Genomic DNA, 22551 nt, shown 5'->3' on the forward strand with positions numbered 1-22551 from the left:
GCTTGAGTGATGGCATTTTATGTCCTGTCCATTCAAAAGTGACTGCCTTTCAGATAGGATTGTCAGCACATGCAGAAGCATGGCTTAATGATAAGGTCTGGCATAAAAGTGCTTCAAATGTTTAAGTGGCAATGAATATTGAAACAGCCCAAGAGTGACCAAAATCCCTGCAAGATTTGGGGCTCTTGTAAACACAAGGGGGAGCCCCAGCCTCTAACCATGAAAGCTGGTACTTCAATCATTGCCTGGGGTAGTCTGCAAATGGGGGTGCAAGAGCATGTACCCTTTGTTTTGAAATTGTATTCCATGTTTCTTAATATTGTGTTTGCTTGGAAAATATATTTTTTTCAAATTTTAATACCCAATTATGAGTTTGTTAATATTTAAGTCAAATTGCATAGTTCCAACTTGCATACAGAACCACACAGTATCTTCATCAGGAAGAATGAAAGGAAAACAATCTGAGACAGATATATTTGTGTGTGTGTGATTGTGTATGTGTACTTAAAAAGGCTAGCCATATTTGTATATGTGTATTTTTGTGTACACATATGTGTATTTATGTTAATATGATGTCTATATAATATATACATATTGTGTATATGTGTGTTTGTATGTATTGATTGACACTGAACTAGAGTTGAGACATTTCTCTATTCCTCGGTCTTTATATTATTCATCTCCTGCTGCTCTTTGCCTGTGTCTGCAGACTAATGGCAAAAGAAATATGAATTTTTTTCTGGTTGGTCCTGGGATTTGAACTCTAGGCCTGGGCGCTGCCCATGAGCTCTTCAACTCAAGGCTAGGACTCTACCATTTGAGCCACAGTGCCTCTTCCGGCCATTTCTGTTTATGTGGTATTGAGGAATCGAACCCAGGGCCTCATGCATGTGAGGCAAGCACTCTACCACTGAGCCACCTTCCATCCCCAAAATATGAATTTCTGTTGTAGGTTTATTTGGCCTCTTCTGCCCCCAGCCACTAAAATAAATCTGCCATTACTGTTCATGTTCTCAGCTCCTAAAGCAACATGACCTAAAAGTAACACAGGGCAGAAAATTGTCAGCAGTGTGAGGCTGTGGGCAACCAGGTACAGGAAAATTCAGACACTTGGCTGTGACTCCTGGCACTGCCATCCAGATGTTAACTTGTCTGTTCCAGGACACCCAGAATTTCTCTAGGCTGCTCTATTTCCCTGTAGTGAATAATTTTGTACATTTGTTGTTAGTTGGTGAGATGACTAATCTTTTTTTTCTTTTCATGTTTGTGGTGAAAGTACTGGGTTTGTATTCAGAGTTTGGGCCTTGCTAAGCAGGCATTCTATATCTTGACCCACACTTGACCCACAGGCACTTCATGATTGCCGAGCATCTCAACTATTTGCCTGGACTGAGATCCCATTTTTGCCTCCTATGTAGCTGGATGACAGGTGTGTGCCTAGATGATTGGTTCAGATGGGGAAGGGGATCTCATTAACTTCTTTTTTTTTTTTTTTGCCTGGGCTGGCCTAATATCCTGATCCTCCCCCATTTTTACCATCTGAGTAGCTGGGATTACAGAAGGGAGCCACCACACCCACCCATGACTACCTTAATAGAAAGAAGCTGATGGAGGGCTGATAAACTCAAGTCATCTACCCACAGGACAGTCTGGGTTGCTGGGCCAGATTCACCTATGCCTAGCTTCAGTCTGCAGCATTAGAGCAGCTCCAAAAATGAAGCCACAGCTATGTTTGTTAATGCTGTGTGCGCCTTGACCTTGAAAACACCCCTGGATGAAACAGCCCTCAGTAGATTCAACATCCACGCTTTCTGAACCAAAATACATCACTTGGTTCAAAGAGATTTGTGAATTTGGGGAGACTGGGGAAAATCAGTGTTGATAATTTGTGAAATTTCTTTTAAAAATGCCTTCCTGGGGAAAAAAGAATAAAATTGCAATAGATTTGTCTACCTAAGATAATCCCTAACATGACATAGAGCTGCATACTTCCGCGTGATTGACAAGCACAGATCCAGGACCTGTAGCTCCCTTGCCTTGGCGATACCATCCTCTTGTGAACAGTGCAGAGTCTCCTTATCCCCCTACGTAAAAAAGGCATTCCTTTCAGTCTGATAGAAAAATAAAAGAAACACATCATTGAGCAAAGGCTTGTTTCAATCAAATCTGAGGAATGGTGACTCAGAATAGGCTTGGAAATCTACCTTTTAAGTTGCACACTCCACATCTGGATGGGTTTATGTTTGATTGTTTCTCTTCTTGAGAGGACCAGAGTGCTGCTGAGAAACCAGAGAATTCTGCCAGCCCAGACCTTGTCCTTGTGCATTTGAAAACTGCTGGTTCTGCTTTTGTAACTTGCTTGTTTGTCAATTATGAAGCTGCCACTGACCACCAGCAAGTGGCCCCAGTTAGATCTCAGCCTGGGGCCTTGGCTCGGGGGGAGGGGGTCTGAGCGTGGGGGAGAACCTGTCAGTCTGAGGGGACGGCCGCTAGGGACTTTTGTCCCTTGCCCCAAGATGACTAGGAATTCTCCTCCGCCTTGGAAGGCCCCTGGGTCAACGTCTGCAGGAATCTAAGAGAAAAATCCTCCGGAGGTGAGTAGGGGGGTTGAGTCCCCTGGTATGGTGGTGAGATGTCGCCCCATTCACTGAGACTTGATTTTGTCTTTGTGGCCACTTGTTTGTCTTGTTAACTTTAGTGTGTGTGTGTTTTATGTTTTCTGGGGTAGAAAAGTTCTGGGTGAGTGTGGCAGGCTCACTCAGCAGACTCTGGATTCAGCTTGCTGAATGAGAACAGTACAGAGTTCCGGTAGGGATAAATTGGGTCCCATTAGTCTCCCACTCAGCCTTCAGTTCTTGTCTAGTTCTGTTTTAGAATTGGTACCAGTTTTAAATGTGGATCCTTGGTTTTTGTGTTTATCTCTGTTTTTGTTATTTATTTATTTGAACATCTCTGGGGGAATAAAAGTTCCAGCTGGGCTCGGTCACAGACCTGCTATGCCCACCCTCCCTGTGAGGCATGGGAGGTTACTGGGCTAGTTTGGTTCCCTTCTAGCCTCAGGTTTTCTCCTGCTGGAGGCTGCCAGCAGGGAGGGTGTAGAAGGCTGTGTGCCTGGTTTGGACTTTTTCAGCTAGTCCTGACAATGTAACAATTTGTAAAGTGCTCTTGTCTGAAATTGGATAAACAATCTGGCCAGTTTAGTTTAAAGTGACTCCCTCCCCCAAGCCCTCCTCCAACAGAAGGGATTCAAAAGACTAATTAGTGAATTGCCTTGCTAGACAAACAGGCTCTGGGAAAAAAAAGCCCAACAAAGGTACCTAGTTTAAAAGAAATACTGTCTTAAATGTTTGTTTAAAAACTTTAAAAGGTGTACGTACAACTGATTTTGATTTTTGCGCGCTTTAAGATCCGTGTGAGTGTTTTGTGTAGGTCTGTGAACGTGTTCAAAGATAAGAATTGTCAGCATGCTGTAACAATTGGGTGAGTTAAAATTTAAATGTAAAGGTTAGTTTAACACTGTCAAAGATGTTACTTGTTCTGTCTGTCTCAAACTGTGTATTTCATTTGAGAACCAAGAGATAAGAAAAGGGAAAACTAGAAGCCAACAGAAGACCTATCTTTAGGGGTAAGGGGTGAACAAGCAGAAGTGCACTTCAGCTGGTCATGCATGGTGGAACAGGCCCTGGGAGGAGTCCACGCATGGTGAAAGAGGGTAAGCTGGCACAAACGCAGTTCATCTAACCCTAAAGAGTCAGATTGGATGTGTGCCCATTATTCCATAGAAGGGGCTGAGTGGCCCATCTTTGTTCTCTCTCTTTTCCCTGCAGATACAGACTGAAAACATGATGGTTAAAATGAGTGATGTGATGATCTGATTAGTATTGCTAAAACTTCCCCTTGGATGTGTTAACATTAAAATTAGGAAGGCCTTAAAAATTAGAAATGGATTTCTGGTTATAAAGTTTAAAAATAAAATTCTTCTTAACATTGGCCTCAATGTGCACAGAGGAAGAATTAGGATTATCAAAATGATTGCTATTCCAGTTTGCTCTTATAGGTTGTTTTTTTTAAGTTTCCAGCAAAGTTCAGAGCAAAGCACAGAGGATTCTTAAAAGTTTGTCAGATGTAACTTTGACTCTTAATAAGTTTTAGGTAAGAGCATGCTTAAAAGCTACTTCTATGTTGACCTCCTTGTTGCTTTTAATTGGAGTAAAATGGCCTTTTATAAGACTCATTGATCTGCAAACTGGTTCAAAGCCAGCCCGGGCACAAAAAGGTCCCTGTGAGACTGTCACCTCTACTCAGCCAGCAGAGTGCTGAAAGAGCAAGCAGAGTTGCTTTGGGACTCAAAGTGGCAGAGTGCTAGCCTTGAGCTGGAGAGCTGAGGGACAGTGCTCAGGCCCGAGTTCAAGTCCAGCAACCAGCTAAAGGGAAATGCCAATGAGGCATTTATCCCAATGTGGAGAAGACACTCCTGGGACAAAAGCAATGGAGGAGCATCCAGTGGCAGTAAGCCACTGCTTGGATGGCAGAAATGTCAGATCCTAGAGTCACTTGTGCGTGGCCCTTCAAAACTGGTCAGAGCCGGGAGGTCATAAAAAGAGTTTGTAAGCATGCCTAATATCCATGACTATCTACCTTGTAAGGGACAGGAACTTGCCAGTCCTCTGTGATAGTAAAAAGCTAATGTTATAAAATGTGGGAGATAGCTTAAATCCCAACCCCTTTTTGTGCCAAAAGCTCTAATTGGCAGCTCTAATTGAGCTGACACTAGTTACATGAAGTTCATCTGCTCAGGAAAAATACAGAGAGTGTGTTTCTATAGATATCTGTCTTAGGCATTGTTGGGATCATTAGAGATCACATTCCTAAGCCATCTAGGAAGATGCTTTTGCAAACCAGAGTGCTAAACAAGCTACACTACTGTAGCCGGAGAAAAGGTCTGTGCAGTTGTCAAAATATTGTTCTTAATGACATCTAACCCTGATGGCCTCTTTGTAAAATAGGCTAAGGTTATAGGTTCCTGGCTAGGTAAGATCAATGCCCCTGAAGTCAGCTTGAAAAAGTTACAGAAGATGGACCTTTGCCCTTCTACCCTCATTTTAAGATCAAGGTTCCAGAGTCAGTTTTGGAGAAATGAGGCGAAATAGATAAAATAATTTTTTTTAAAAAAAGGCATAAAAAATAGTGTTAACTGTTGTAGCTGTGCAAGGTGTGGAGACTGCATCTGTCAGAAATGGTTACAAGACTGAGCCCTCTGTGTCTATTTACAAAAATATCTGGTTAGTAAAAAAGTTGTGATTTTGGTAAATTGTCCTGGGCTATTAAAAACCAGCAGGATCAAAACCTGCCAAGCCTATGCAATGTATCTTTAACCAGTCTGTGTAGGAATTTACAGCCCAGCATGAGGTGTGACAGTCCCTTGGAGCCACTGAGAGACCCTGCTGCTGTGGCTGCTGCTGCTGCTGTTGCGGACAGCCTGACAGCCACTGGAGGAACTCCTGCCTGATTCCAACACCTGAGTCTGCTTCCTGGTTGACTGCTGCTAAATCTAAGAACTTGTGTGACATTCTTTTAGGTGATATCCAGAAACCCTCTCTTCCCACAGTGGGTACTGGGGACAAGGATATCACTGGCTTGCTTGCCTTAGGCAATTCAGTGCATAGTGCCTGGAAATCCACTCTATGGTCACAGCCTAGTTTGGCTCTGGTATGGTAATAACCTGAGTGTGTTATCAATGGAAATAATAAAATGAAAAGGAGAGGAGGGTAGTAAGAAAGCCTTGGGAAAGGAATTGGGGAAAAATTGGTATCCCCTTTGGATAAGAAAGGATTTGAAAAGTAAGGATTGTCTTTAAGACAAACCTCAGAAAGTTTAAGTATGTCGCAGATGGTATGAGTATGTCTTAAAATTGGAGCTTACAAGTACAGCTGGTATAAAATTAAGTTAACTGTCATACACGGAGTCAGGACTGGTGGGAAAAAAAATGTAAGGGGCCCTGGTACTGTTACTTTTGTTACAATCGGACCTTGTATACTCAACAGACTTGTAAAAGAAAAAGATCAGCTCAGTCTGTCTATTAGTTCTGAGATCCAAATACCAGCATTGAGAACAACTGACATCCCACAAGATAATATAGAGACACCCTAAATTTTAAGATTAAAATTAGTCCAAAGACAAGAGGAGGGAATGAAAGATTGAAATTGGGGCTATGTCCATTTTACAATATGCTAACTGCTAATTCTACTTCTGTAAACCTGCTTGCTAACACTGACTCTTCCCCTCCCAGAAATAAGTTAAAAAGTTACAAAGTCCAGATGCAGGCCCAGGGACAAGGTCTGCAAACATAGATAAAGAACAAAAGAATATGTTCTCCTGAATTCCTATTTAGAAACTCATGGCAGGGGGCTCAAGACAAGGACCATCTGGCGAGCCCAGCAAACTAGGTCAAATGTTAACCAATCACGAGCCTGTAACTATGTGGACTTCCCCCCAGGGAAGCCTCCCCCTAAAGAACCAACCAGTTTACCACTAGTGTTAATTTTTAAGCTGAGCCAATCCTGGAGAGCCTGGGGTCTTATGCTAATCCTGTGGTTTTTGTCTTTAAAAGTGCCTGTTACCACTGCTCAGGGCTTCCAGTCTGCCTTGGACAGGGAGCCCATTTGCGCAGGGAGCCCGTTTGCGCAAACGCATAATAAACTCCTCTTGCTTATTGCATCTGCTGGTTTGGAGTCTTGGTTCTTGGGGTGCCCTCCCGTTGAAGAAAGCATCCCAGTGAGTCTGGGGTCTTTCAATCTAATGAGCACATCTAGGGATGGGAATATGGCTTAGTGGTAAAGTGCTTGCCTAGCATGCATGAAGCCCTGGATTTGATTCCTCCATACCATGTATCCAGAAAAAGCCAGAAGTGGCACTGTGGCTCAAGTGGTAGAGTGCTAGCCTTGAACAAAAGAAGTTCAGGGACAGTGCCCAGGCCCTGAGTTCAAGCCCCAGGACTGGCAAACAAACAAACAAACAAAATAGCACATACACATCTAATTGAAAATGTCCTAATTAGCCGGGCGCCAGTGGCTCATGCCTGTAATCCTAGCTACTCAGGAGGCTGAGATCTGAGGATCGCAGTTCAAAGCCAGCCTGGGCAGGAAAGTTCGTGAGACTCTTATCTTCAATAAACTGCTAGAAAACCGGAAGTGGTGCTGTGGCTCAAGCAGTAGAGCACTCGCCTTGAGCTAAAGAGCATAGGGACAGTGCCCAGGCCCAGAGTTCAAGCCCCATGAGTGACAAAAAAAGAAAAAAGAAAATGTCCTAATTTTTATAAGTGTTTTTTGTATGGATGGGATTGAGAGAGGGAGAATGATGGAAGGGGTGATACTGATCAAGATGCATTGCATTTATAAACTGATTTGTTCAATTGAAATTCCTGAAAGTATGTTTTCTACAGTAAGCATATATTTATTCATTTAAAACATAAAATAAAATTTAATACAATGCATACACAAATTTAAAAAAAAGATGTAAGCCAACTCCCAAGGAGCCACAGTTGTTTGCCCTATGAAACTCACTATGAGAAACCTTTCTTATTACATGCAGACTGAATTAAACATGCACCAGCATATAAGTTTAAGTCAAACATTTAGTTAGAGCTTTGGGGGGAGAAATAAGAACTAAGGGCAAGAGACAGTATAAAAATTAGAATCATAACCATGCCCATTTTGCTAATGATTTCGTAGCAAAAGACATGTCTATGTTAGATAACCTTTACCAGTAATTTAGATAATTTTGCTGTTAGCTGAGAACACATCACTTACATATGGTTATTTTATTTTCTATTTTATTTTATTTAATTAATTAATTTATTTATTTTTGTTGGTTGTGGTGCCTAAACTGTGGGCCTGAGCTCTATCCCTCAGCTCATCAGCTCAATGTTAGCATACTACTACTTGAGCAACAGTGCCACTTCTGGATTTTTCTGTTTATGTGGTACTAAGGAATGGCACCCATGGCCTCATGCATACAAGGCAAGCACTCTACCACTGAGCCACCTTCCCAGCCCTACATGTGATTTTTTTTCATGCAAGTAGGAGGAGTACTGAAGAACTATAGTTAATCCCCTCCTCTGAATCTGGAATATTTTAGACTAAATGTTCTCAATATAGTCTCTGACTCTATGCTCAAGATGTCCAAAAAGGAAGTATCTAAGTGGAAGTCATCTATTCCTGCGTACTGGATTTATGAAAATGTGCCTATTGGAATAGCCTGTGGGAGTGGCTTAAAACAAAACAAAACAAAAAAAGTACCAGTGGGTTCCTTGAACATTTTACTAACCTTTGAGCAATCCATTGCGTCAGCCTTGAAGGCAAATTCTAATAAGAAAAGCTGAAATCCATCCTTTGCTTAAGAGATCACTTAATGTGTACTCAACAGAGAAGGGAAGTTGGGAGATGAGGCCTGCCCAGAACAGTTGCCTCCTCAAGACAAATGCCATTCAGCTGTGTACAGTAGCTGTTCTATTCTGAGAGCAAAAGGGACAACTCAGTCATGCAGAATGTTTAAGGTAGGCAGGCAGACAGGCAAGCCACCATCCACGCAAATAGTCATTTTTTTCCGGTAAATGATTTTGGGGTTTTATGAATCACATAGCATTGCACAGAAGTACCTCAAGCTCTGGATGAATTTATGGTTTTCATGGGGGAGTTGGGTGCATTGGCTTATTTGCCAAGCGCCACTGGAGTGACAGACACTCAAACGGGAAGTGAGGAGACTGAAAGAAAAGGTGGTATGTCCAGAAAGGCTCATGGCCAAAGTGTTATAGACAACGTTTTCAATTTTCAAAGAAAATATGTGCCCTTTTCAATTACAAAGGATAGAAGTAAAACAAACACAATTCATATGGAGAGCTCTGATGCTCTGAGTATATATTTTTTTCATTTAGCAAGTAATATCCAGACAGACTTCTGTTCAGAGCTGTTTAACATTTCATTCTATGGGTGCACTGAGAATGTTACACCTGTGTGGAAGCCGATGTAGCCAAAGTGTGAAATCATACTGAAAAACCAGAGTTAAAGCCATAAGGGGCAGGCTGGCCTAGGACTGGAAGGGAATGAGTGTTAGCCAGTGCTTGGAAGCATTTGTAGATAGTGGATAACTTTTAAAGATTTAGAAATTAATAAAATAACTGACAGGAAATATTGGCCTAAAAATGTGCAATGGGAATTTAGAAAGAGAGACAGATGTGAATAGGAAGCTCACTTATTAATTTATTGCTATTATATTGCCAATAGACAATTATATGTAGCAACATATTCAACACATCCATGTTTTGACTCAACAATCAGTCTGAAGGGCTTTTGTGTTGTTGCTGTTTTTGTCAGTCATGGGGCTTGAATTCAGGCCTTGGGCACTGTCTCTGAACTTTGTTTACTCAAGCTAGCACTCTACCACTTGAGCCACAGTGCCACTTCCAGCCTTTTCTGTTTATGTGGTAGTGATGAATTGAACCCCTTGCTTCATGCATGCTAGGCAAGTACTCTACCACTAAGCTAGCTTCCCAGCCCCAAAGGTTTTCTTTGTTTAGGTTAATTTAGTTTTTGTTAGCTGTGGGACTTGAGCTCTGGGCCTGGGTGGTATCCCTGAGCTATTCTGCTCAAGGCTAACACTGTACCACTTGAGCCACAGCACCACTTCTGGTTTTCTGGAGGTTAACTGGAGATAAGAGTCTCACGGACTGTCTTGCCCAGCCTGGCTTTGAACTGTGATCCTCAGATCTTAGCCTCCTGAGTAGCTAGGATTACAAGGGTGAATCACCAGTGCCAAGCACTGAAGGTTTTTGTTTTTTTTTTAATAACATTTTAATATTTTGGTTCTGGATATTGAACCTGGGGCCTCTCATGCTACACAAGTTCTCTATCACTGAGCTAAAGCCCAAATGAATTTTAGGATATTTTTGGAAATAAACAATGGGATAAAATAGAGAATATGTACATAAAATAATAGAAAAATCCGTAAGCTGTATATGCAAAGATGTTTATTGGATTATCATTGATAATAAAGAATTTTTTTTTACTAATTCATGATATGAAATCCTGTGAAGTAATTAATTCAGATGAAACTTCATTTATTAACACTGAGATGGCTTCCTATATGTCACTGAAAGCAGAGGCCAAGAAGTAGTATAATCAGAGTATAATCTTTTGCCTTTACATTCATCCATACCTAACATCTCTGTCAGCATTTTGTGGCTGTGATAACCTATCTGAAATGAGTGAGGAAAAGGTTTATTTTGACTCATGGGTGCAGAGGCTTCTGTCCATGTGCTTGGCTTTCACTGTTTCAGGGATTGTAGAATGGTTTGTAGAATAGAGGAACAAAGCTGTTCATCTCGTTGCAGCTGAGGACAAGAATTGAGGGAGAAATACACAGAGAGAGACAGAAACAGAGACAGAGAGACAGACAGAGGGCAGACAGAGAGATATAGGAAGACAGAGACAGAGAGAGGCACACACACAGATGGCTTGGGGTTCCTTAGGGCTCGCCCCCAATTACCTAACTTCCTTCCATGAGGCCACACCTCCCAGAGGCTCTCAATAGCAACACAGACTGCTGACCAAGCCTTCAGAACACCGGCCTTTGAGGGATGCACCACATCCAAACACCCCATCCCATCCCAGTGATTCTTACAAAACTGTCACCACAGTGGTGGTTTGGTTTGCTCAAAAAGTAAGGTGGCTGGGCACCCATGGATCACACCTGTAATCCTAGCTACTCAGAAGCCAAGATGTGTGGTTGGAAGCCAGTCTGGGCAGCACAGTCAGTGAGACTCTTATCTCCAATAGACCACCTGAAAAAACCCTCTGAAAGTGGAGCTGTGACTCAAGTGGTAGAATGCTAGTCTTGAGCACAAAACCTGAGGGACAGTGCCCAGACCATACACACACAAATAAGATGACCAGCCTTACTCAACAGATGTTTTAGTAAATAAATACATGCAATTCCCTTGGTTCCTTCCCATATGGAATGTACTAAAATACATCAGGGGTCTTGTCTTGTTGAAGCACAGTCCCTGCTCCTAAATGACACTAAGTATGTACCTACTAATATCAAATTAGTTCATGTTCAGTAATCTGTGTGTCTATAATCTACAGTCACTTGCCAATTCTGCTTTCTTCTATGACAGGAAAGATTTTTCCCCAGGTCCAGTTTAGTCATGTGACAGTCTTTGGCTGGAAGACTCTGCAGTCTCCATGAGACTGGGTGCATTTCTGTATGACGCTATTGCAGCATGAGAGTCACTGGCTTGGAACTGAGAAATCTGACTTCACTTCCATTCTGCCACTTGATAACACCGTCAGTTGGGCAAGCCACTTAACCTCTTTGGCTATTTCATTTATAAAATGGGTATAATGGAACATCTTTCCTCGGGTTGCTGTGGAATTGGACTTCAATAAAAGAAACCTTTTCTTTACTTCATTCTTACATCTTCAGATGTAAAGTTTCAGACAGGAATGTTAGTGTCTGCAGTGTTTCATTATTATTTACCTTATTAAAACACAACATAGCCACAACACACTGCCTGCCTGGATGCTGAATTCCTTTTCCTTTATAATTAGTCTCTTTGAAATAAACTACAGAAATATCTTTCCCAAATATTACAAAACTTTCCTATTTTCCATAAATGAATATGCAAATGATGATTATTTAAGATAATGTAACTTTGCCATTAAAGTAATCTACCTCTTTCTTGTTTTCAAATCCATAGTGTAGTTTTCTAAAAGAAGACCTCTCTTCTTTTTGTGTGTGTGTGAGGGGGTGTTTGTGTGTGTGTGTACAAAACCCTTTGCTCATGGATATAATATGCTATTTAAGTATTCTGCCTTCAGGCAGAAAACAAACAACCTAGTGATTTTTCCTTATTCTTGACTTTACTCACTCATGCCCAAAATTCTAGACTCATTCGAGAACAGATTCTCAGGCTTAGAAGAAGTTACTACAGGACACCAGGCCTTTGGAAAGCAGCCCAAGATGGCTACAAATGAAACAGGTTACATGTTCTTTTTTTAGACAATGTCACTTCTTTTAGACAATGTCACTATTTCTTTCACTTTCCTTCAGTTTCTTCCCCAGTCCCTTCCCGTGAGTTATTTCTCTACTTTTTACAAAAGACATATTGAGATCTTTACTGGGTATTCCTACATTAATAGCCATTATAAATGCATTTTCCCATTGGCTCCGTCTATTGGGCAATTAAAATAAGCTCAGCACTTTCTGAGAGAAGCATTCGGATCCTAACATCTCTCATCTTAGAGCTTAGAAGAAAAGACAAAGCCTAAAAAGATGTCCAATGTCACTTGGCTACAAGTGCAGGTGGGATTTCCACCGTGTCCCCCCCAATACCTGGGCCTTGAAATATTCTGCATAATTTCTCTGATAAGAATGGATGGTCAGTCTATTTGTTAACATTTATTGTAAAGTTGGAAGGATTCTTAGGTTTTGTATTTGTTTTAAAAGTTATTCTATTACAATTTTTAGACTCTATTACTACTTTCAAGTAGTTATGCAAAAGGGTTTCAATTTAGCATACTCTAACACCCAAATCTGAGACCCCCCCAAAACACAGAGTAGTTAAGTCCATTGCAAAAGCAAGAGCCTCTTATTAGCCAGCTTGAGCCCAGACCAACGCCAGCATGGATGCAGCCAAAGGCGAAGACCCCGAGCTCAGTTCACACAGGATTTTTTATAATGGGGTTCAAACAAGTAAAGGGGGTTTCCAGTTTGGCAAATACATGATTGCTTGACATTTACAAAACAAATAATGCTCTCTTCCCATTGGTGGCTCCTAGTCTGCCTGACTGCAAAGTTAACTATTGGGAACATCTGGTCCTTTCCCGACTTTCCAGCTGCCCTCTGATTGACTAGTTCCAGCGGTGTTTATCTGGCAGGAGGGCAGGCAGGTGGGCATGCTGGTGGTTCCAGTGACTGAGCACACGCAGGACAACCGGCTCTGTGTTGTTTCTGCCCTGCGGAAAAGGAGAAGCTGAGTGAAGCCCCGCAGTCTTCTCCGAGTGCGAGGCTGAACGGAAGCCTGTGCAGAGCTGCAGGCTGCTGGCGGCCCCGGCGGCTCCGGGGGCGGAGGTGGACGGTGGCCCCGCCTTCTCCCTGCGCCCTCGGTGCGTGAGCGCAGTCTGGGCGCGGGCTGGGGCCGTTCCCTCTGTGTGAGGTGGGGACGTGGGGAAGTCGGGCCCCGCCCTCGGCGCGTGGGCGGCGGGCTGGGGCGCGAGCGTCGGGAGGGCGTGGCCGGCGGTTGGCGGGAGTTCGTCGGGGAGCGCGCGGTGCTCTGCGCAGGTGCTGACGGAGCCCGCGGCCGAGGAAGAGGAGGTGAGAGCGGCGGCGCCGCCCGACCCGCAGAGTGATGCGAGCGGAGCGGCAGGACCGGCGGGGAGCAGCGATTCGCCGGCCTCCCTGCGCGCTGAGCCGCGAGTTCGCAATTCACTGCGCGTGGAGTCGTTTGGGCTCAGGATGCCGGGAACCCCGCCTCCGCCTCCGCAGCCGCCGCCGCTGTCCGAAGACCCCGAGGCGCCGCGCCTCGGGCCCGCGGGGAGGAGAGACGGCAGCCGGGGCCGAGGAGGAGGGGCCGGGGCCGGGGTTCGGCGTGGAGGGCTCCGGGGTGCGAGGGGCAGGGACCGGCGTGGGCCGGTCGGGATGGCGGGCTGGAGGCTCCAGGGGGAATGGAGGGACTGGAGCGGGGCAGGGTCTGGGGAGCGGCGGGAGGGGGTCTGGTCCGGGGTGGGCGTGGACCCGGCGGGCGCGCCCCACAGGACTAGGCGGGCGCGCCCTACAGGACTAGGCGGCCGCGCTAGCGTTCCCGGAGCCGGAGCAGAAGCGCGGCCTGGTGACCCTGGGGCGGCTTCCAGAGTGAGAAACATAACGACTCGGGTCCCAGGCTGAGCCCTGGCAGGAGCGCGCTAGGAGGCGGGTGCGCAAGGCTGGCTGATCACACAGGGGGCTCTGCCGCCAGGGCCTCCCCTCCCACTGATCCTGTCAGCCCCGGGCCCATGGAAGTTGGTCAGGAGGGTCAGGGGCCTTTGGTTTCAGGAGCAGCCCTGGCTTATTGTTAAAGGGCCTTCCTGCAGTAGGGCAGGTCCCCGCAGGGCCAGCCCAGGGCCCTGGACAGCTCCCCAGGCCTCAGCCTGCACAGGCCTCCCACCTCTGCTGGGGACTCTTGGAGCTCACTGTCAGGGGTAGGATGTCCCAGAACCCTAGAGAGGGGGTTGTGGCCCAGAGGCAAAGGCTCCTGCCCGTGACTTGAGGTTAGGGACAGTGGGAAAATTTGAGCATTGAAAGAAGATAGCTAGAAAACAAGAGTAACTGTGTCTGCAGTCTCTGAGAGCAATTTAGGGACCCTAGGGCCTGGTCCAGTTCTCTGCACCTGGAGATTGCAAAGGCTGCCAGAAGCTATTGAGGCCTTCTCTGCTCCAGGTTTGCATGGTTCCAAGGTTGTTTCAAGGATTTTTGTCCCATCATTTGTAGAACCAGGGAGCCTGCTAAGTTAGCAGGTCAGATCTTCAGCAGACATACAACACACTTAATTTTAACTCTCAGCTCTTGACAGTAATATCTGCTGTGTGTATTGAAGTCTGGGATTGAAAAGTTTGTGTGGCCAGCTGCCTCTCCCATTACCCATGTCCGCAGTTTCTGGTGTGCTTGTTGTTAATTAGGTGAACTGGTAGTCTGTGAAAGAATAAGGATGGGGACTCCAGGTGGGGCTGGGGCCGGAGCTGGACTTGTGGGGAAAGGTAGGAACCAGACTCTTGGGTGGTGTCAGCCAGGGGTAGGCTCAGGCAGCAGTCTGGGGAAACTCAGGACCTGCTACTGGCTGCAGTGCTAGATGGCATGTGTCCAGTACAGCCATGCTGAGCACATCCCATTTTTCTTGTTCACTGAGTTCTCAGCCCAGGGCCTTTGCACATTCTGTATTTGCACGTGAGTTGGTTTCTCTTTTTTCCATTACTTTAGTCTGCTGAATTGTGGGTTTGCAAAGTTTCTCTGACCATTCCATCTAAAACAGCTACTAGAAGTCAGGTGTCTGTGGCTCATGCCTCCAATCCTAGCTACTTAAGAGGCCAAAATCTGAGGATCTCAGTTCAAAAGTATCCTGAGGAAGAAAGTCCTTGAGGCTCTTACCTCCAATTAGCCAGAAAAAACCTGAAGTGGAAGTGTGTCTCCTATGGTAGAACAGCAGCCTGGAGCAGACTGAAGCTCAGCAACCACAGTGGAGGTCCCCAGTCCCCAAGCAGAAGGCTTGTCTTCGCAGACATCCTGTTGAATTTGGAAAAGGTTGGGAATTGTTCAACCTGGCTGCCTTTTTTTTGTTGTTGTAAAAATACCATATAGAGGGGTTAGAATTACATGGGCAAGGTAATGAGTACATTTCTTATCAAGCATTGTAGCCTCCTCCTTTGTTTCCCCTTCCCATCCTCCCTGCCCCCCCAATCCTCCCCCTCCCCTACCAAAATTGTAAAGTTCATTTTCGACATGACGACTTGTACATCTCATTGTTGCAATGGGTCCACCTTGCAGAGCAGAAGGTGCTTGGGACAGCTGGGCACATTCAGTTTGGCTTCTGTCTACTAGGCTAGGGCTTGCAAGCTTAAGGAGTATGTGATGTGATAATACTAATTTGGTTGGTTCAAACTAGCATTGACTAACACATGCAGTAGGCCCAGCATAGGTATTCATGTCTGTAATTCTAACTATTCAGGAGAGATCTGAGGACAAAGGTTTGAGGCCAGCACAAGCAGGAGAATCCAAGAGAACCTTATCTCCAATTAAACATCAAAAAGCCTAAAGTGGAGGTGTGGCTCTCAAGGGTTAGAGCACCAACACAAGGGACAGGGCCTGGGACCTAATTAAAGCCCCAGTACTGGCACAATAAACAAAGAAAACCAAATGATAAAACCTGCAGTGGAGGTGAGAAGAGGAGAAATTGTTTCATAAAATATACACTGAGGTTTTTTAAAAAAAATATTACCGTAAAGGTAAGGTACAGAGGGGTCACAGTTACATAAGTCAGGTAACGAGTGCATTCCTTTTTGGACAATGTCATCCCTTCTCTTGCGTTCTCCCCACTTTTCCCTCTAGTCCCCACCCAACAAGTTGTAGAGTCCATTTTCAACATTGCCTATTGAATACTCCTGCTGCATTTGTTCACTCTTTGTCCCTCCATTTTGGTGTTCCACCTTACCCTTCCAAAGACAGATAAATGAACAAGACCAGAGGAAAGGAAAATGAAAACAGCAACAAAGGAAAAAAAACATTATTCCTGTATTTCATTTTGATAAATATTATTTTATATGACCAGATGTACATCGCTGTTGAGCCTCTGTGATCCTCTCCTAAGAATATCCTCCTGGTGTTACTCTGTGCATAAACTCCATCTTATTAACCAATGTATGGCTTGATATGTGGTGTGAGTGTGTGTGTGTGTGTGTTTGTGTGTGTGTGTGTGTGTTTAATACCATGCTTGGATTTAAACTCAGAGCCTTGTGGTATTGCTTGGAATTTGTCTGCTAATGCTGGCTCCAGACCTCGATTCTCAGCTCTCAGCCTCTTTAGCAGCTAGAATTTTAGGTAAGAGCAGCAATGTGTCTTTTCTTTACTTTTTTGGCCAGTCTTTGGGCTTGACCTCAGGGCCTGCCCACTGTTACTGAGCTTCTTTTGTTGAAGGCAATTAATCTACCACTTGAGCCACAGCACCACTTCTGGCTCTTTCTGTTTATGTGTTAGTGAGGAATCAAACCCAGGGCTTCATGAATGCTTAGCAATCACTGTACCACAAAGCCTTATTCTAGGCTCCTGCTTTTTAAACTCTTTTTAAAAAAATAATCCAGGAACTTCTAGGAATTTATACTTTTTTAAAAATCAACTTTGTAGTGACTCTGTGAGAATATTGACATAAGAAAGACATAGCTGTGTTCTGTAGACCACATCCTGTTGGTTTAATCTGTAAAAGTCACTATCTAAAGGTTGAAGCAGCAGCAGTAAGTGTCAGTCATTGGCTTAACTTTAAAAAATGCCTCTTTTGAGGCAAGTTTTTTCTTCTACACTGGAATTTGAACTCAGCACTTTGTGTTGCAAGGCAGGCATGCTACCATGTGACCCAGGCCCTTATTTCTTTATTTTCTGTAGTTATTTTTTGAGATAGCATCTCACTTTTCTGTTGAGGTGGGATCTCAACAACTTTTTGGCTTGGGGCTGACCTGAACCCTTGATCCTCCCGATTTTTCTGTCTGCTTATGGAACACAGCAGTGTGCTAGGCCCAAACATCACCCTCCTGGAGGCATCAGAGATCCAACGACATGCTTTTCACTGTGGTGATACAGAATTACTTAGTTACTGCACTTAGAAGTATATCTGTGTGCTAGTTTAGAACTTTGGAGATCTTTGGAAAGTTACTCTGTCATGCCTTTTGTTTCCTATTTTATGCTGAGCAGTCACCATATTAATTAAGAAATTAATTAAGAGATGGGAGACATTGTTGTCAGACACTTTGTAATCATACACTGTTTTATAGAATGGGAACTTCTTTGTACAACTACTTAAAGATAATAATTATAATGAAAAGAATGTTTCTATAAAAAAAAGAGAAGTGAGCAGTTGTGTGATATCAGAGCATCTGGACTTTCTGCAGCAGGTGTAAACTCCATTTTCATTCTTAGGAGCCTAAAAGGAGGATTCCCCTATGGAAGATTCCCACGTGGCAGATTTGCCCTTAGTGTTCACTTAATTTTCCTTGGGTGCTTTGCCCTTTGTGTTGCTTTATTTTTCCATAGGTTCTTCACATTTCCTCCCCAGTTTTCTTCACTCCTAAAAGGCTATTCTTTGTCTTCCTAACACTCCCTAAGTGCTTTGCAATTTTGACCTTCCTGTTTCTTTCTCTTACTTATCTATATGATGGTGGAAGGGAGAAGCAGTGACTGGTGAGTTTGAGTCTTATTTTTCTAACAAGGTTTGGATTCTGAGTGCTGGTGACTGAGTTGATAGCCGCCTTCAGAGGCTAAGAATAAGATGAATGGAGGAGGGTGGGTAACTGGCCCAGCACGGCTTAGTGGCCTGAGTCAGAAAAGAAAGACATGTATAGGACAGGGGCAGTGACTTAAGGGCCACCTTTATCTCTGTCTCTCAAGTCCTCTTGGCTAGCTGGGTAGTAATGGATATTGGAACTTGGTTAGTGTCCCCAAAATATTGCAGCAGAAGCCTAGAGATACTTGTGTACTTCATTTAATTAAATTAATTATTTTGGGTTGTCACTGGGGCTTGAGCTTTATTCTTTCAAGGCTGGTGCTCTACCACTTGAGGAATACATTTACCTCTGGCTCCTGGCTTTTTGCTTGTTAATTGGAGCTAAGAGTCTCATGGACTATTCTGTCCAGGCTGGTTTTGAAGTGTGATTCTCAACCTCACCTTCCTAAGTAGTTAGGATTACAAGTATAAGCCACCAGCAAGTGGCCACCATTTGTATAAAATCTTTACCCAGTTTGCCTTTGGAGATTGAGATTGATTCTTTTCTTATATAATGACATGCCTTTTGTTTACCTTCTCTCTCTGGCTGTTGAATTTGGTGGCTTAAGCTGCATCCTTAGACTATTGATTAGCTGAGCCTCCCCAAGCAGGCTTCTCAAAAGTCACAGCCCCATACCAATCCTCTACCCTTCCTTCAGTCCTCTGAATCTTTTCATTTTCAGTTGGAAATTTCCAGGGTTTAGGGTTCTGGGGTTCAGTGACTCTGCAATCCTGTGTGAGTTATTTTTTTTCCAGGCTGCTACACACAAGAAGCTTAAATTTTGAAGTGTAATGCATTTCTAAATAATGTGTGTGTGTGTGTGTTGGGGCTCTTTAACCTAAATGTACACCCACAGGTGGCCTTGTCCTGGGCCCTTCAGGAATCCTGTGGCTTGGGAGGTAGACCCAGTTGAAAGGTTTGGGGCAGATGGCACCTTTTTTGGCTGAGCAAGAAGTGAAGTCCAATAGGACTTGGTAAAGATGGTTTCTCCATGACTCTTGCCCACCCTGATCCATGCTGCCTCACCATGGCCCAGACTTTTCCAGTGGATTCACGGCCTAGTTCTTTCTATGACCATTTATGGAAGTCACCACTTTCTTATTAAACATTTTTGACTTGGGGGAATGAGACTCTTCCATATGCTAGGTGATAAATCGGTGCCAGGTGTGTCAGACGCACACATCTACACTCATTCAAGCAGTTATACTTCCAACAGAAGGTGGTCAGCAGCAGAGAAAGAATACTGTCAGCCACTGAATCCCATTTTCTGTCGTGTATGTCATTTTTACAGTAAGTTGGCTCAAATTTCATCCAAGCAAGCTTTGGCCAAGAACCCAGATTTTTTTCTTTTTTATTGATGTTTTTATTGTGAAAAATACTGTACAGAGGAGTTACAATTACATGAGCAAGGTAATGAGTACATTTTTTTATTGTGAAAATACTGTACAGAGGGGTTACAATTACATGGGCAAGATAATGCAAACAACATTGAGATACCTCCTCACCCCAGTTAGAATGGCTATAATCAAGAACTTTAATAACAACAGATGCTGGAGGGGATGTGGACAGAAGGGAACCTTTCTGCATTGTTGGTGGGAGTGTAAACTTGTTCAACCACTTTGGAAAGCAGTATGGAGGTTCCTCAAAAGACTCCACATAGAGCTCCCCTATGACCCAGCAATCCCACTTTTGGGCATTTACCCAAATGATCACAAACAAGGCCACACTAAAGCCACCAGCACGACTGTGTTTATTGCAGCATTATTTACCATAGCTAAGATATGGAACCAACCCAGATGCCCCTGAGTAGATGAATGGATCAAGAAAATGTGATATATATACACAATGGAATTCTGTGCCTCCATCAGAAAGAATAACATTGCCCCATTTGCTAGGAAATGGAAAGACTTGGAAAAAATTATATTAAGTGAAGTAGGTCCCATGGTTTCCCTTATTTGCAATAACTAGTATATGTCTGAGTCAAGCAGAAAAGGTCAGATAAGTTGATGTTAGGGAAATGAACCCAAAGATATGTATTGAAATGTTTCTTTCAGGTGATTGTTTCTAACACATTTATAAGATGATTTTTTTTGTTGCTTTGTATGTCCCTCCCCCATGTTGTAACCCCTGCTTTCACTGTATTTGAGGTTAGTATAATTTGTGGAAGGAAAGGGAAAAAGCAAATAGTTTAAATAGGGATACAGGTGGATCCATTGCAACAATGAGATGTACAAGAACCCAGATTTTAATCAGTCTTGTTGAAAAGCATCACCAAGAAATGGGCCCAAGGAATTGTGGGTCTCCAGGGAGTGCCTTGGCAGGTGGCCTGGACTGGGTGCAAGCTTGATGCTGCCTGGGTTTAAAGCTGGACCTGGGTGTCCAATTCTGGGCAGGATTTTCTTCCATTGCACTTGGAATCCATTCTAAGACCTTTTGAGTTTCTTCTAATTTATTTTCTAATCCTTTCCTTCTGCAGGTTTCCCGACTCCTTGGCTCACCCTGGCTGCATCTGAGATATTTTACTTCTTAGTTTGCCACCTCTGTGGGAGAAGCAGTTCTCTGTGAGTAGGGGTGAGATGGGCAGGCAGGGAGGGAGGAGGAAGAGGAGTCTGATGAGGAGTGGGATAGGGAGGCTCTGCTCTGTTTTACTGTCTGGAGCAGGAGGCTGAGCTCAGCTCAGAATTGCTGCAGTAGGGAATTGCTTGCAGAGATTGGAAGGACCCAGAAGAACTGGAGAATTTTTCTGCTGGAGGGGCAGGTTTCTTTAACTTCCCTGTTCCTTTGATTGTCTCCAGGTTTGTCTTAGAAGTGTGGTGGTAAGGCTGAGATTCAGGCTGTTCCCTAACAAGTCAGTATGGGGAGTCCGGAATTTCTAGTTGGGTGAAATTAACATTAATGGCAAAAATATAGCAATGGCAGAAAAGTCATGCAGATGGACACTGCAGTTCATGCCTGTAATCTTAGTGACTTGGGAGGGCAAAATCGGGAGGATCACCATTGGAGGCCAGTGTGGGCAGAAACATTCACAAGATCCCATTTCAAATGAGCACTGGGTGTGGTGGTATGTGGCTGTCATCTCAGTCATAATGAGAATCCTCATATATGGGGATGGAGGCCCAGATATACACCCAGGAAGGAAGCAAGACCCTATTTTAATATTAGCACAAAAAGGTTTGCAAGCATGGCTCAACAGTAGAGCACCTGCTTAGCAAGCACAAGGCTCTGAGTTTGATCTCTTGTACTTAAAAAAAAAAAAAGCACATGAATGTAGCAAGCAGTTTAGCAGGTTAGCAGAAGAAAACCAGCTTCCTTTCTAAGTGAAGAACCGGGACCCACAACTCCTCTTAGTGTCTGGCATGCCACTCAGTTGTCTCCTCCTGGGAGCATCCAGGATTTCCCAGTGCTCCAACCTTATTCCTCAAAATGCCTTGTCATGCTGATTTGCCCCAAGACTCATGGCTGGTGACTCCCAGCGGTCTTTAGGACTGGCAGGTGTGTTCTGTGCCCTGTAGAGCCAGCGAAGGTTGTAGAAGGAAGCACTGATGCCCAGGTATGAGGCTCTGTGACCATTATAGAAAGCCTTTCCAGGAGAGCCAGGCACACCTCTCTGCTCTCCAACTTCCCTACCTGCCATGTGACTGCCCTTCTTACTCATTTTTGCTGAAGAAACACCCTGCCCACAGTCACTGTGTCAGGGGAGAGCTTCAGGCTGTGGGCCAGAGTTTGTGTCACATCAGAGCTCCTGATGTCCTCATCTCCCACAGGCCTTTGTCATCATCTTGGTGTGGCTCTGCTGTTTCCCAGTGTCCTGGACATCAGGAGCCCCCAGAGGAGGAAGGCAGAGATCTTCAGGACAACCTGCCTCCTGCTCACAGACCTGCATATGTACACCATGCAGGTGAGAATACCAGAGCTCCAGAGGACAGAGGCATTTCTGGGTCTAGCCCCATTCCGTGTCCTGTGTACCCATCCTCGACCAGCCTGCTTCTTTCCCCCTCTCCCCCTCAGCTTCTGTGGGTGAAGCAGGCATCTTTAACCAAGCCAGGGTAGGGCGGGGGCTTCTACACATGTGGTTATCCACATGGAGGGCACCATGGCCTCAGTCATTTATGTCTCTAAGGTATAATTGCATATTATTTTCTTAGCAGCCATCAAGGGCTTCAGTGAGCTATGGAAACGTGAGCTGTGGAAACTTGATCGTATCTTGGCTCTTTCCAGGCCGCTCTGCTTTATCCTGATGCTTGAGTGGCTGAGTTGCTCCCACTTCTTTGAAACCAAGCAGCACACACAGCCAACCCCAAAGTTGAGTCTTTGAGATCACTCTGGAAGCAGAGCAAATCTGGGCCCTGTGGTCTCCTGCCTCTCCCAGGGCCTTTTGCTCTCTCAGGGTTGGGGGTGCTGCTGTGGCTGAGGGTGTATATGTGCTAATTATCTATCCTGTAGATCAGGGGCAACTCTGGGGATCATCTCTGTTCTAATTATGCATCCTGAAACT

General features: G+C 44.4%; 1 protein-coding gene across 1 annotated transcript in view; it reads left to right on the plus strand.

Annotated features, from left to right (window-relative positions):
- The window catches only part of LOC105998275, a 58167-nt gene that overhangs the window by 15534 nt on the left and 20082 nt on the right, over positions 1 to 22551 (plus strand). Inside the window, exons 2-5 of the mRNA XM_013032946.1 lie at positions 13060 to 13167; positions 13339 to 13402; positions 20533 to 20617; positions 21821 to 21954. Of these exons, the coding sequence (XP_012888400.1) occupies positions 13060 to 13167; positions 13339 to 13402; positions 20533 to 20617; positions 21821 to 21954 (391 nt within the window). The remainder of the gene's footprint in view (positions 1 to 13059; positions 13168 to 13338; positions 13403 to 20532; positions 20618 to 21820; positions 21955 to 22551) is intronic.

This window comes from Dipodomys ordii, unplaced genomic scaffold, assembly GCF_000151885.1.
Source record: "Dipodomys ordii isolate 6190 unplaced genomic scaffold, Dord_2.0 Scaffold160, whole genome shotgun sequence".
Classification (NCBI taxonomy): domain Eukaryota; kingdom Metazoa; phylum Chordata; class Mammalia; order Rodentia; family Heteromyidae; genus Dipodomys; species Dipodomys ordii.